Raw genomic sequence first — 16063 nt, 5'->3', positions numbered from 1 at the left:
TTTGACACATTTACTGTTTATTATAGGAAAACAAACCAAAGTGAGATAAAGTACAGAGTGAAAACCACTTGGGACCAGAGAACACCAAGCTTCCTCCTCCCTATATATTAATATAAACAGCTACTAGCCTATGTACAATATGTGTCTGAAACATACTGAAGATGGGAGCAAAGATTAAACAGTGTGGATGAGAAATTACTGTGAACACAACAGGGAAACAAAACAGAACATCTTGTTCAGAAAAATGTCCATAAATGCTGAATTCCTGTGTAAAAAAAAAAAAAAAAAAAGGGAAAACAAACAGAAATAGCTATAAATTCAGATAGACAATTAATTATTAATAAAAATTACCACACCTAATCTGCATTCACACACTGAGATATTATAGACCAATTATACTGTACACTATCAAACTAAAAGATTTCTCAAATGGAACCAAAACAAAATACACAGGCTCACTGTAGCAAAGGACTCTGGGAGATTGAGTTTAGTGGTTTCCTTCTGTCCATCTTTCCTCTTGCCTTGAAAACAACAACAACAACAACAACAACAAAACCCAACTCCCTCTTTTGCTTAGTTAACATAATTTGGCACAACCGAGCAAATCCAGTTAACCACTTTAACCTCAACTAGCTCCCAGTGCTCAAGGGAATGTTGAAAAGACTCACTCAGTATCTCACTTTCTCTTAAACACTCACACAAACACGCTGAAAGAAATGTAAGATACAGTACAGATAACAAAACACTACTGCAACAACAACAAAACACAGAAAAATGTACTCAAAAATCTACATGTTTGGTCTTTCTCCGTTCGTGCCATTTTTAATTTTATACGATTTGTTCTCAGGGAGGATTTAAAATACTGCAAATGTGTACTGCATACAAATAATACACACTGACATTAACTGAGTGACCTAAACAGTAAAAAAAAAAAAAGACATTAAATTATGCTTTACCACCTTTATACATTAGACAAGAACTCTGAAAACAGACACATCAGAAGTTTATTGAGTCATGTTAAAATGAATGGTGCAGGAAGCATGGGGGCAAAGCGGCTCTTGCTACTACTAACATGATAGCCACTATCAGCATCACTTGAGTTAGTTAGTCAAAAGGCTGCACCGTCCGCTACCATCCACAGACTGTAGAAAAGACAGAAAGAGTCTCTGTGTCTGAAAAATGAGGCACAGAACACAGAAGTACCTCAAACCTCCCATTTCCCAGAGGAAACTCCATTAGTGGCAAAAAGTCTGATTGTACAGAAGTCTATGAGAATCTCTCTTCAGCTAACTTCATTTGTGAAGTAAAGACTTTCCCAGGTAGTTTATAGTCTTATTCAATAGTTTCTAGTCTGACCTAATTCAGCACAAATTTTATTTTGTAAACTACGGTTCATTTAGAGTTAACTGGACTTAAAGCAGGGTATGCTTTGCTTATGCAAACGGGCCTTCCTTACGACCCATCCCTCAGTTTCATAGTCAGATCCATCCCTCCCTTGTCAGGTTGTGCAAAATACTCACTGGCTATGGTCACCTATCTATATGAATCTGTATGGCCTTATATCTGTAACTGCTCGCTTAAATCGTTGCACTGTCGACATGAACTTCCTTATCGGTTATACATTTTTAATCTTGCAAGAAGGAAGGTGAGGACTGATACTTGGATTAAAGTTAATGCCAACACTTTGAAGATGAGACAGAATCATGAAAATTCCAACGCTCGTATCGTTTGTCAGTTTTGGCTGAAGCTGAAATCATCGTGAAACATTTGGACATGAAACATTTATTGTTTTGGGTTTTTTTTGTTAAAAGTTTATTACTCCTAAGACATCCTGACAGAAGAACAATAAATCCAGTCTACAGTCTGCATCGATCCAGCATTAGTTCTGTAAACAAGACTCATCTGAATGCTATGCAAAACAAAGTCAGAATGAATGCATTGCTTTTTAAACATAAAAATCTTTATGGTTTTTTCAGTAAAGGTGCTGCAGTGATTGGATGCAGTGACTTCTCTGATGCATGAACCTGTTAAGTGGCCCCCATGTAAAACATACACTGATAGCTAACACTGATCTCCTGACCAGCGTGCCTTTGAATATGAACCGTGTAATCAGATCCTCTGAGCTGAAACATTAGTCTTTACACCTACATTTGATTAAATATAACTTCAGGAACAGGCTCCGCTACGGACAAACTAAACTAAAATGGTACAATCTGCCACAGGGTTATTCCACTACACAGGGTCAGAAAATGAACTATTATTGCAGGGCGCTCTTCGGTTAAATACCTGCTCAGTGTTGGAAGCACTTAAAACATTTTTTAGCAACAACCAGTGGTGACAGACAAATGGCTTTTTCCCAGTTTCCTGCTTTGCCTAGTTGGAAATCCAGCCTTGGTGTAAGGCCTCCATTTGCCCACAGTCTATCAGCTTTCACTCATCAGTGAACCTTGTTGTAACGCAGTAGTTTGGGAACTCACAGCCCCAAATGTAGATGGTACATTAAGTCAAGACAAAATGCCTTGTCTGGAGTTCAAATCCTAGCAAATTCAGACTACAGAAGACTAGACATATCAAATGGTGAGACATCTACATGTGCAGCAATGCAGTAAGTATTACTGCAGTTTATTTCTGTGAATAAAACCGACTACATGAAGCCAGAGAAGAGCTTAACACCTTCAGCTTTGTGAGTTCAAATAAGGAGATATGCAAGGTGCATTCATAAAGTTCCACAATGCCCATCAAAAATCAAAAAGGATACCTGTTTTAAATCTCCCCACAGAGATGGGCTGCCTAAGCAGGGCTCATAACTATCAGATTTGCATTTGTGTGTCACTGACGTGTGTGACCAATGAACCTGAATTTCATTTTGAGAGGACAAACCAAGTGCTGAGTGAAAATCCTGCTTTTTTAATGTTTTGCATGCTGGTGTGCACTAAACTCTGACCACGTGGTGCCCACGTTTAAATCAGATATGCTTTTTGATTTTTTTATCCACAAAATGTATATTTTGCAGGTCCCCAAAGACAAACACCGACAGGTTAAATGACACCTTGGTATTCGACACTTGGTTAATCTCCCTGTGACCAGCATCTGAGGGTCAGGCGTCCATGACCTTTCCCTCTGGTACCGATTTTGCTACATATGCAAAGCACTTTGAATAAAAGGATCATAAATTTTGACCATCATGCCCATCTTCACAAAGATGCTTACAATTCTGTTTTTATTTTAAAACTGCATTTCAACATTTTTTTTGTCTCTTAGGGAACAAAAGTGGCATGATTCAGTTTTTTTCTCATGTGGCTTTAAGTTCTTTTTTTTCAGAATTTCCCACAGATACCCACCGACTGATTTTCAGTCTGTGAGCCACACAGGTTTCTTCAGCTTCTTGGCACCGCGACGTGAACCTCAGCTGACCAACATTCATATCCACAAAAAAAAAAGACCAACGATTGTGAAACTCCACAAAACAACAAAATTTTAAAATAGAATAAATCTAAAAAATAAAATCCTACACTAAAATCTGACCCTATAGCCCTAGCTCCAGTGTGGATTAATATATGAACATGAATAACTGAGAGACACAGACACAGTGCTTTACAATAATAATAATAACAATAATAATAATAATAATAATGATAATAATAATAAAAACCCACAGGGAAAGGAGAAACTACAAGGACTATCCAGTTTTTTGTAATCTCTAAAAGTCAAAGAGAAGGAAACAAATGGTTTAAGGCAACTTTTGGCACAAACAAGTCAAAAGGCTTGGGGTAAAGCGGCTGTAAAAAAACAGAAGAAGCTATGAAACTGCCAATGGTTTGTTCACTATGGACCAAAAGGTCTGAAGCTTGCCATATTTTCTCCTCTGAGCTGACTAGTCACGTCTCCCTCCATCATCACCTGGTCTTTCAGAAAAGGGAGTCGCTAGTGCCGTGAAGCAAACCAACAATCCCTCTGCACTGTAATTCCAGTCCTCTGTGCTTTTGTGTCAGTCTGTCTTCTTATAAGAGTCCCACCGCCACGGAAATCCCAACCAGCAGATCCCAGCAGCCTTGACTCACTGGTTGACGTGGGGCTTCAGGGCTTGGTAAAGTCCCTCGAAGGTGGGTCGGTCAGGGATATCGCGACTCCAGCAACGCATCATCAGCTCAAAGAGAGAAGGTGGGCAGAGTGGAGGGGCATAGAGGAAGATCTAGTGAGGGACACGGGAGAATTAAGAGTGATGACAGAGTCCAGTGATTTGTTAAAAAAGACAAATGTTGGTTTAGGTTTAGTAGCCCCTCAAATTTATCCTGCAGGCACTTACAAGGGTCCTGATTTCCAGGTTTGTAAAGACTGCTATGAGCTGTCTTGGATCCAGTTGCAATTAAATTAAATGTTTGCAGTTTTACTCTCAGGTGGGCAAAATGATTTAATCCAGTGACAGAAGGTAATAATCTGTGACTCTGTCCTGTGTTTCGCCTCACCTGTCTGCCCTGGTTCCTGAAGAACTCGCCAGTGTTCTCTATGACCTGTTCATCAGACAGCAGGCTGTAGGGCTGCTCCTTACACAGAGTGAAGATCTCCCACAGGGTGACTCCAAAGGCCCACACGTCACTGGCTGTGGTGAATTTACCCTGAGGAGAAAAATCACATCTGAAAGTTTAACACTCCAACTTTAAAATACTATTATTTTCAGTGACTCTCTGAAGACAGCTGCTGATGAAATGTTGATTGCGATACTTTGTGAGACTTACAAAAAAATACGATACGATAAAAACGTAAAAGCTTCTGCTTTAGACCTGGTTTGGGTCCGCTTGGATCCATTGTTTTTTCGCTTAACTTTACAGCTGCAAAAGACATTAAACTTATGCAACCACATTCATAATGCAGAACAGGAAAGTTATTGAAAGAAAACACTGCAGCAAAAAAGATGTTTCATTGTTTTAGTGTGCAAACCGCTACTGGTGCTTCCTCTGGAGGGCAGGAAGCTTTTGAAGAACTCTTAGCTAAACTTCCTTTAGTGAAACAGTTTGCATTTGCATTTATGCATCTAGCAATTTTAAAGACAAGCAACTGTAAAGAGTTTGTTATTTGTTTTGTGGAAAACTGTTTTACTGCTTTCAGCCGTTGATTTTTAAAAAAGAAGATGTGAGGGGAACGTACATGTTTTTTATAAGTCGCTGAACTGATCTAGGCAAATGTCCGCAGGGTTTGAATACAATTACAAGCCTATATAAACTTCTGGAACTTTTAGCTCTTCTTCTTTTGAATATTAAAGACATTTATAGACTACCAGTCATTTGAAAAAGACTATTTATAGCATTGCATAGAGTCTGGCTTGGCTGGTAGTATGTGTGAAGTATTGGGGGTTAAAATAGGCTAAGTAGCATAATCAGCAATTTTTTTACTATTAGTATCATCATTATTATTATTTATTAGTCCTTTATTTATCCAGGTAAAAAATCTCATTGAGATTAAAAATCTCATTTCCAAGAGAGACCTGGCATCATAGCAACAAAAGTCAAAATACATGTACCACACAAGTGCATAACATTTAAAACAAATACAATATCCTGTACGAACATGTGAAAAACATACAATAATATCTGACCACCTATTTACCAGCAGATGTTTTCCCAGTTTGGAAAAAAAAGACCTAAGAACTACAACAGTGGGCTAAAATTCCTCCACAATTATATTAGACTAATAAAGTCATACAGCAAAAAAATGCTGTATGACTTTAAAGATGGTTCTTCAAGCTACTGAATCATGATTAGTGCTTACAGACAGAATCCTGTGAAAACGTATCAGCTTATCTCATATGACAGCAGCTCTCAGCTCTCTAATACAGAGGAAAGTATCATCAGGGTAACATTCATTCAAGTATCTGAAGATTTTGAATGCAGCAGCAGAATAACCGCAGAACTTCCACCAAAAAGTAACACATGACAGAGGTGTAAAGTTTAAAAGGAGCAAAATAAAGATCGTATCTTAAATCAACTCCCTTCGTCCAAACCTTACCAGCAAGATGCTCTCCCAGGCCATCCATCGTATAGGCAGCACCGCCCGGCCCTGGATACGGTAGTAGTCGCTGCTGTACAGGTTTCGGCTCATACCAAAGTCGGCAATCTTGATGGTGAGGCGGCGGTCCAGCAGGCAGTTTCTTGTGGCCAGGTCACGGTGCACAAAGTTCAGAGATGCCAAGTACTTCATCCCCGACGAGATCTGCACCGCCATATGGAGGAGGTCAGACAGGCTGAAGTGGAGAAGCAGAAAGCGATTCAAAGTGGTGAGAATCAAAAGTGCACTAACAAGATAGTTTAGAAACCTGACGCTCGATTGTTTTCATGTATGACCTGTGCGAACTGTGTGCATGGTTAACCTGACTGAAGGGATGTTGTTGGCATGTGTAAGAGTGCTCTCGATCTCCCGCTGCGACAGGAACATGTTGAGGTCTCCGTTCTCCATGTACTCAGTAACCATGCACAGTGGGTCGGACGACACACACACACACAGCAGTCGGATGATGTTGGGGTCATTCAGACGAGACATAATCTTTATTTCCTTCAGGAAGTCGTTCCTGATCGACGGACAGATAAAGGAGAGGAAGCATTTCCAGATCTGTTCTTCAACTCAAAGGAACCAACTACAGGTATGTATTTCTCAGTGTTACAGTGAAGCCTGATGCACAGATAGATCCTGCACATCCCTTAAAGCTCTTACACCAGTTTATCCTAATATATTCTCATCTACGGAGTCAAGTACTGCTCTCACTTCAAATAACATGGTCTGCATTTGTAGGTAGGAGGGCTTTCTCTGCAAAAAATAGTCAACCAGGAAATGCAGTTTGGAGCTTTCGGTCCTGCACGTTATTCATTTGACTAGTTATGGACTATATTTTTGTTTTTAGTGTATAAATAGTGAAACATTCTCATCATATGAACACATTAAAGCAATGAATACACTGATTTTAACCAATATATGCTCTCCAGGGGATGAACCTTTAACCACCTCAGCTCCAAATTTATATAGTTTGACATTGTCACGATTCATATACACACTCATAAAGAGTACCTGGCTTGGCTGGTAGCGTCGGCCCTCAGCTGTTTAACAGCCACAAGCACAGAGTGACCGTCTCGGTCAGGGAGGGGCGAGCCTTCCCCAAGAAATTCTGGGAGTCCCTCCGCCTCACACAGGTGGACCTGCCAGGGAAGAAGATGAAATAGGGATGAAATAAGATTTTTCCAGGATAACTTTGAAGCCCACGAAACCTCCCACAAGCTCACCTCGCCAAACTGCCCCTCCCCCAGCTTCTCCCTGAAGATCAGCTGTTGCCGAGGAAACTCGGCAGCGGAGATGTCCTTCCTGGTGAGAGAGTCCACGGTGAGGGCGGGGACGGCGTACATGTTGCTGCCAGTGACGCCCTGCAGCCGCACGATGTCCGTCTCAGCGTAGTGTGGCGCATTGCTATGGAAACACTGGTGCGGCGTGCACTGGGTGATGTCTGGCTCAGCATAGCCACCTCCACATGCTGTTGGAAAGACAAGCGCTTGTTTAATTAATGTCTAATATAAATAAAAAATGAAGTGAAGCTTACTGAAAAGTACCAACAGCACAAGATTATAGTAAAAACATTAAATTACTGGTAATTTCTAGTTTTCTATCTAAAGTAAAAGCAGTACATCTTTATCATTTTACTAGTACCATTATTCTAATTGCTGACTGAAGTTTTACTAGTTTGAATTTGTTTTTTACAGAAGTTTTTTCAATCCAGGATATCCCAACCTCTCAGGGTTAGGTCCCCTCCAGTAGGTCATGAGAGGTCATAAGATGATTCATAGAAGGAAAAGAATTGAAAAATAAAAATAAAATAAAATTCCAAACTTCACTTGATTTCACTTAAGTATATGTGATCTGATTAACTGCATGAAGTCACACCTTTCAACTCTTACCACGAAGCCATCCTGATGTCATATGACAGGAAGTCAGCAGGAGGAGGTCATAGAGAGGATTACCAAGGAGGAGAGCTGGAAGAAGAGGAAACTTGGAAAAGAGGCGTAGAGAGCCAAGAGAAAAAGGAGAGAAGCACTGCAGAATAAGTATGAATGAGCATGCATGTTCAACTTCATCCGGGAAACTTAAATAGAGAGAAAAAGGAGAAAAAAAAGAGCTTATTTAACACGTTCTGAAGTAAATAAACAGGAGAGAAACAGGTTGAGGAGCTGTTAATGAGTGACAGAAGATCAGAACTTTGATGGATGCTTGAAGTTTGTAGAGTTTGTTTGAAATTACTGACATCGCCACCAGGAGGCAGCAGACTCTCTTATTGAAAGGCTTTCGACCTTTTTTCCTCTACAGCTGTGATTAATCATGTCATATTGGATAGATCTGGAACATCTCTGAGGCATCAATGATTCTTAACACAAATTCCTACTACAAGCCTAAACACACGGTTATGAAGCGGTCACTCAAAGACAAACATCATGACGCAGCGTTCAAAGGACTTTCTGCTATTTCTCAACTTGTGTCTTTTTCACTAATTCTTAAATGAACGCCTGCATCGACTTCATCGTTGAAGGTGTTTACCAGATGCCTCTGCGCTCTGTGACAGCTCTGGAAGTTTGTTTCTCAGCACCGCTGGGTTCTGGTACTGAGGGTCCAACAGGAAAATTCTCTCATAGTGAGGGTCAGTGTTCACAGGACCTGAGGAAAACAGCAGGAATCAGTCAAGGATAAGAATATCTCTCCTACAAACACGAAATTTAACACCTTAACTTTCACCAATTCTTTCTGCATGAATAATAATGGCAAACAAAGGCATGTTTTAAACGATACAAGTAAAAGAAGAGTACCAGTCGGGGCGCGTCCAGAGCGCGGGGGCACAGGTGGAGTCTGTAAAATGATGGTGTCACTGCAGGACGACAGCCGGACCGTCACCTCCTCATCAAGAATCCGACGTGGACCCTAGATTAGGATGGAAGAAAGAAAAAACATGGGGTCACAGATGCCTGTAAAGAGTCAGTCAGTTCATTCTTATTCGTTCTTTAATCTGATTTAATGCTTAATAGTCCTGATTTAGCCACAAACATAAGCTATAATCTTATTTCCTAAAAAGAAAAAGAAATGCCTCCCATCTCCCACGTGAGTTTGGGATCTAAACTGCAGCTTTTAACCTCTTTTTGAAAAATCAAAACAAATGTGTGAGGTGACTTAAAGACCATAAAATGGAACCAGGGACCTCCTGGTGGACATCTATTAGGAAATGGTTTGCATTTCAGCAGAGAATGCAGCTGTTTACAGGAACATTTTTTTAAAACCTAAAGCGATTAAGTGATTACAGCATGTTTAACACCAACGGACATGACAGGAAGTTAACAAAATAAAGGTACTTTATTAAGAAACCCCCACTTCCACTCAGAAAAACAAAGGTAATTCATTTATTTGTATCCTCACCTTCTCTAATACCTTGCAGACGTACTGACACCATAGGATGAGGAAGATGATGATGACCAACAAAAGGATGATGGTTACCAAGCAGCCAATAAGGATGGGTGTTTTCCCATCATCTGGTGTGGCACTAGCTGATGGAGCAGCGGCTGAGAAGACAGGTTAGAATACCATATACCAAAGATTTTATCATTTGTTTCTGCAAATACATTTGTTAGTGGTAGCTCCACTAAGTATGACAGAAATGCTAAAAAAAGATATACGTCCTCAAAAATTAAGAAAAAGGAAAAAAAAATGACCTGAGCACAAACTGACAAAACAGCGCCCTCTATCTGTCGCAGTTTTGAAGTGGCGACTTTAAAACGTGAAACAATTAATTGTCACACCTGTCTTCTGTGCAGGTGTTGTGATGGTGTCCTTAGTGGGTAGAGGAGATGTCATTTGGGTCAGGAATATGGTATCCACTGAAAAACAAAAAACAGGAAGTCACTTATTTTTCCTTCTTTTACTGTTCTGCACTTTTGTTTGCACGTGCGTGTTTGTTACCTGACTGAAAGGAAATCTCGCTAAACATCATCCAGACGTCAGCAAAGTAAAAGTGGCAGCGGAGGGATTTGGCAGTGCGGTGGTTCAGATCCACGGTGACGTAGCGAGCACTCGGATTCCGGTCATCCAGCACCGTCCTGAACTCCACAGGCTCCGCCTCCCATACAAAGTGGGGCTTAAACCAACAGGAGACCGAGGAGAAGATCTTCACATCGCGGGAGAACATGTTGTTGCTGTGGACCTGGATGGAGAATGAAAGTAAGAGTAAGTAGCAGAACATCTGCTATTGTTTGTAAAGCGTGAGGGAGTTCCACGGGGATCTAAAGCTCATTTATAATGGACTCAGACAAAGTGGCAATGATGGCACAGTAGGAGGAGATGCTAGCAGCTGCTGATGCGTGACTTAAAAGTAAACACATGACTCCACTGAACATTGCTGGAGCACTTGCTGACTGCGCTCCATATTACAGGAAGAGCAAATGCTGGATGGAAAGTAAGTTTGCAGTTAAATCAGTTACACAGTGATGAAGGAGAGCTGTAAGCAACTGGTTAAAAAGCTTGACCAGATATAAAGGTAGGCAGAAAATACTTTTCAATCTCTTTTATTATGCGACAATACTGTGCATGCTCCTGAAAACGTACAAAGTTAAGTTACTTTGTACGTTTTTACACACACACACACACACACACACACGTTTTCATATGTTAGTGAGGACATCTCATTGACATAATGCTTTCCCTAGCCTAACCATACCCTTACCCTAAGCTTAACCATCAAAAATGAATGCCTAACCCTGAGCCTAAACCTAACCATAACCTAATTGTAACACTGACACTAAAACCACATTTTGAATCTCCAAAATGCCTTCAAACTCGTGGGGACGGGCATTTTGTCCCCATAAGTGACTGCTGGCCCCCCCCAAGTATAGTAGCATGCAATTTACTGTCCTCACAAAGATGTTTAAACATGTCCCCTGCCATCAGCCTAGGCTGACGCTGACATGGTGCCGAGCAAACTAGAGAAACCCGACACTGGATCTGAACCAGAGGCAATTTCTAGGCTCTGAGTAAGTCTGGTAATTGCAAAAGCACATGTAAAAGTGCTGTCAACCACTACTGCTATGACAAAGTTTGTGGTGAGTTCATAGTACTGATGAGGTAGAGGAAGCAAAAATGAAAAACCTTCATCGAGGTGAAGTTTCTCTGCCTGTCGAACACGAACTCCATCTCCACGTATTCCAGCGAGTCGTTTTTCCAGCCCAGGTAGTCGTAGCCAGGCCACACGCTGTACTCGTGGGTCCGTGTGAAGTCATCTTGGCCGATCACGCCGTCCGTCAGCTGACCCAGGCCGCCGAAAAGCTTCCTATCGGATGACAAAGCAGTCAGTAAACAGGAAACGCTGATATGTGATGTATGAACGAGTGCAGCAAAGAGAGACCCACCCCCTTTCGTGTACTCCATCATATGTGGAGTCATTGAGGTTGGCGATGGGATAACCCGGCGGTTGCATCCGCTGACCCTCTGGAGCGCTGTAGGATATCAGCCCATCTGAAACCAGGAGGAGTGGAAAGTTAAAGGTGCAATTCATCCCATTTCACTGTTATCTCACCACAATAAGATCCCACAGCTGCACTCAGAACAGCAAACTTTCAACCTTCATGACAACAGTGTGAGGATCGCACTCACATCATTCAAATTCCTGTTTTTGCTCGATATAAGGATCTGATAAACAGCAGTGTTTGTTAAATAAAAGTGTTGCTTGTGGATGTAAAACAGTTGTTTATGGACATTAAAAGCTTGTTGACATGAAGAGGTTTACTTGTCTCTGAGGAAGCGTAAACAGTCTCTAATGGCAGTTGAGCTGACGAAAACGCACATTAACAAGGAAACTGTGTGTTTATGTGTCCTACCGTCCCATGAACAGCCGTACAGCTCCACTCTCATGCAGACGGTGGTGGACAGTCTGGTCACGGGGAGCAGCCGGACGTAGCGGGTGACTATCGGAGGGCGGAGGTCCTTTATGACAGAGGTGTAGGCGTCTTTGTTTCCCTCAATAATCTGTACACAGATATCAGGGATACAAAGAAGACCATCACACCAGGAGTACAGAAAGATTAAACCCCTGGAACATCTGTTCAATCAGTAGGTTAGTGTTGTTACAAGTTGTCATGTGACATGTTTTGACTTTATAGCCATCTTTATACAGTCCATTGATTTTCAGAGAATTGCTTGACAAACAGTGTCCTGGCCAGGTGAGGCCTGTGCCCTCATTATTCAGTGACAAATGAACCAGACAAGAGATCTGGAGTTGATTCCAAGTGCTGAACTTGTGTTTGGAAGGTGTGCATTGGACCTCCCAAAGAGACATTGGTGCAAGTGAAGGAGGGATTTTTTTTAGGCTGAAAAACAAACAAACAATAAAGCTATTAAAGCAACACGTTCCCACTCCCAAAGTGTAACATTTTATGCTAGGTGACAAATAGTCGGTATATTACGATTTCAGCCACCCAACGCTATATTACAAGTTCGGAAAATGAGAACCGTTGGAACGAATCCACACATGTACATTTATTTTACTTAAATTGCTTTGGAAAACACTATTTAACACGATTAAGGTGTCGGTTACGATTAGGGATAAGGTTAGGGTTAGGGCTGGAATACACGGCTGGAACATGTCTTACCGTGGGAGCTTCATTCTATTCGATTTCATCCACAATCCAGTGCGTAGCATAGGAACGCAGAAGGTCACCTTTCACATTCCCATGGAACACCTCAGGATTTGACAAATCGTCGGTATATTAGGCATTGGGAGTGAGAATGGGCTAATTAAAGAGATAGAAATGTTGCTATCTAGCCACTTTTATAGGTTTTGTGTTACTTTTGTTAAATCCCTTGATTTAGACCAGAAGGTGTGCATTTCAGTCACATTTTGATTGCTTGATTAAAATCCACTGTGATGGTGTCTAGAGGAAAATTTGTGCCTGACAATAGGGAGTTAAATATGCTGCAATATTAGAGAGAGAGCCCCAGTGAGCAAACAACCTGCTATGAGCAGCGCTTGGCAATAGAGACCACCGACAAAATCAAGATCAGGGAGGGGCAGCGACCAACGATTGGTGCATCTGATATCCCTGTGTTGGTGTTTTTTCTGCATCATCATAACAATGTGTGTCCAGGATCAACATTGAAAGTGACCAGTCACATTGTTGTGATGTCACAGCTTTGTATTATGGGGTAAAAAAGAAAAAAAAGGCTATGTTTATAAGAAACGCTCTGTTTTCTTTATTAATCTATACAATCGAATAAAAATATTATCAAGTTAGCTTCTGTTAGCCAAATTTAGTTTGCTCATGTAAGTTTGCTAGTGATACTTTTAAAATAATTAACTAACTTCTTGGCCAGTGCAAACTGAAAGCTGATTGGTCAGTTGCAACGTAGATCCTGGACCAACATTATTATAATGATGCAGGAAAATCTCTTTAAAAAGACAAGAAAAGCTATGCTAAACAAATACAAAACGCAAACACACCCTAAATGAGCAGAATTATCGAACAAAGTGACAAAAACCACAAAAATAATCACAAATAGATGCAAAAGGACGGTGAGGATGATGCCAAATTTATGTTCTCAAGAAAATAATATATATATTTTTTAATATTCACTTCTCTCACACAGTGCCCCTGCACAACTGCACGTGTAGAAATAAGCAGCCGAACATTCAAAGCAAAGAAGACAAGCTTGAGAGTTTCTGCTGACGGCATGCATCAGTTACTCCTCAGCGGATGTTTCCGGGCTTCATTTCCTAAAGTGAAAAAAAGCACCCTGAGAAATTTGGAATGTGAATCTTTGTGCTGCTGGGCACAAAATAACCAGAAATCTGCACAGACTCTGGGAAGTTCCCCATGTGAATGTGAGGGAGGAGCCTCAGATCAAAAACATGATTCTGGTGTTTTAAATTGTTCTAACAGTGTTGCGTAGCTGCGGGGATCTCGAATGCCAACAGGAAGCTGGCGTGTAAATGTAATTTCCTCTGATATGAATATGAATGACCAGAAGCAGCTTAGAGTGAAAAACGAGAGGAAAAAAATCCTGTTCGTTTCTTTTTTCTTCCTCTTTCTCCAGTCTTCCCTCCATCAGTCCTCACGTATTTCCTCCTATTCTTCCTTCGGCTCAGACCCTTCTCATGTCCCATTTTTCAGTCTGTTTCCTCTCTCCTCTCATTAAGTCCTTTTTGTAAGATATTTGGGTCACTCACCTCGTTCCCCTGCCGATTCCTCCAGGACTTCCACAGCTTGCCGTCCCTGCTGTAGTTTACGCGATACTCTCGGGCAAACTCATTCCCAGAGTTCCTGATATATCGTCCCTGAGTACCAATAACCGTCAGAAAGGTGAGTCTGCCGAGATCCACCTAAAAAGAAAATTCCAGCAAAAGGCTTTCGGTCAAATCTTGTAACATGCGAGTAACCTAAAAACTAAAGGCTGCATTTAAAGATAATATTGTATCATTAACGTGGGAAAATGGTTCACCCCAAAAGTATAGAGGCAAGCCGTCCACACATCTGGTTGTTAATCCTGCAATTTTAATGTCAAGAGGCATGCAGCTTCCAAATACGAGATGCATTTAAGTCAGAGATCTATAACAGGCTTCAAAGTTGGTTTTTATCGTGAGCTGAGTGTTTGCAGCGTCTCAGGATTTTTGTTGCATTTCTACAGAAATCGGCCCATAAAGAAAACTGTAAAAACTAAAGATGCTCTGTGTGCCTTTACTCAACAGTGTGCACACAAAAACCTCTGCAACATCACAAAATTATTTTCAGGTTTTAGATTTTTTAATTACTTTCCTCATTTTAACATATTAAACGTATGTCAATATACAGATATTAAAGCGACTTAAACAGATGTGAAGTGTAAGAATGTCTGAATCGCATAAATATCATGTGAAACTGAGGATTTTCCATACAGTCTTTGATGTCCACAGATGACTGTGACTCAGATTCTCTCCTTTGATATTTAAATACCTACAGCTTCACACTGCAGCATTCACACATGTGGCGCAGTATCGATACAACCAACTTTATTAAAAGATCGCTCAGTTCTGAAGGTAAGTATTTCTTTGTCTTCCACTCGTCCCACAAGTCAGCTGTTATACACAGATTTAGGTTTATATGCCAGTTTGTAATAACAGCCTTCTCTGGGTAACACATGAGCTTCTAGATTTATCCAAAGAATAACTTTGTAGACCACACACAGACTTCACCTTTAAATCAGAATGTACTGAATTTAGCTGCTTTGCAAAGCACTTAAATATTGTGTTACACTCTGAAACCTCAGATTCTGATCCACTGTGATCTTTTCACCCGTTCTCATGTTACACTGACTGCGCAGCGCCACTTTCTCCTGCATGCACGACACCTTCTTACTTATGGAGTAGAACTTCGCCACATAACAAATGCAGGTACCCGGACATGACTGAGCACGCTTCAGACACAAACCTCGAGGTACTGACTGACTGATGGCAGCGCTGCAGGACACCAGGCGCCATCTCCCTCCTCACGATTCAACCTGCACACACACACACACACACACACACACACACACACACACACACACACACACACACACACACACACACACACACACACACACACACACACACACACAAAAACACATAAACCACACTTGCACAAGTTTAACCAAAAGATGGAGTTCTAAAATCTTCTAATTTTTATTTGACTTCATTCTAAAGCATATTTAATCAATTTTTGTATCGCACAATTCCATTTCAGGTTTTTCTTTTTTTCTTTATTCAAGAGTTAAAAACAATAAAAGACACTTTTTTAAAACCAGTCGACTTAACCTTTAAGCCACACCTACCTGGCGTACTGTGGTCCTGTTGTTTCGTGCCATTGGCTGGATGCTTTGAGCGCATCATCTTTGATCCGTCGATCCTCCATGCCCAAGGGGTAGCGACAGTGTGCTGGAAAAACACATTCACAATTTTATTTTTATGTGTTTTGCAAGGACGGATTTTAGACCTTTACAAATGAAACATTTTATTGAGTTGTAACTGTTTAAATTGGCTCATTGC

At 40.9% G+C, this 16063-nt stretch overlaps 1 protein-coding gene across 3 annotated transcripts in view; it reads right to left on the bottom strand.

The window, feature by feature from the left end:
- The window catches only part of ddr2l (discoidin domain receptor family, member 2, like), a 37726-nt gene continuing 21663 nt past the window's right edge, over positions 1-16063 (bottom strand). For 2 of the 3 annotated variants that reach the window (XM_085295419.1, XM_085295420.1), the window contains exons 3-20: positions 15850-15952; positions 15468-15537; positions 14231-14383; positions 11886-12033; positions 11418-11523; positions 11158-11338; positions 9976-10216; positions 9816-9893; positions 9436-9578; positions 8835-8946; positions 8569-8685; positions 7935-8009; positions 7269-7513; positions 7057-7184; positions 6365-6562; positions 6004-6238; positions 4467-4616; positions 1-4192 (exon numbers count right to left, since the gene is read on the bottom strand). In XM_085295419.1, the coding sequence (XP_085151545.1) occupies positions 4058-4192; positions 4467-4616; positions 6004-6238; positions 6365-6562; positions 7057-7184; positions 7269-7513; positions 7935-8009; positions 8569-8685; positions 8835-8946; positions 9436-9578; positions 9816-9893; positions 9976-10216; positions 11158-11338; positions 11418-11523; positions 11886-12033; positions 14231-14383; positions 15468-15537; positions 15850-15952 (2618 nt within the window). In that variant the 3' untranslated portion in view covers positions 1-4057. The remainder of the gene's footprint in view (positions 4193-4466; positions 4617-6003; positions 6239-6364; positions 6563-7056; positions 7185-7268; positions 7514-7934; positions 8010-8568; positions 8686-8834; positions 8947-9435; positions 9579-9815; positions 9894-9975; positions 10217-11157; positions 11339-11417; positions 11524-11885; positions 12034-14230; positions 14384-15467; positions 15538-15849; positions 15953-16063) is intronic. The other variant, XM_085295421.1, reaches the window with a different exon arrangement.

Source organism: Mchenga conophoros, linkage group LG12 (genome assembly GCF_057382185.1).
Source record: "Mchenga conophoros isolate Kocher_MC1m ecotype Shallow Benthic linkage group LG12, M_conophoros_male_GT1.1, whole genome shotgun sequence".
NCBI lineage: Eukaryota > Metazoa > Chordata > Actinopteri > Cichliformes > Cichlidae > Mchenga > Mchenga conophoros.
This window is presented reverse-complemented; position numbering and strand designations above follow the sequence as displayed.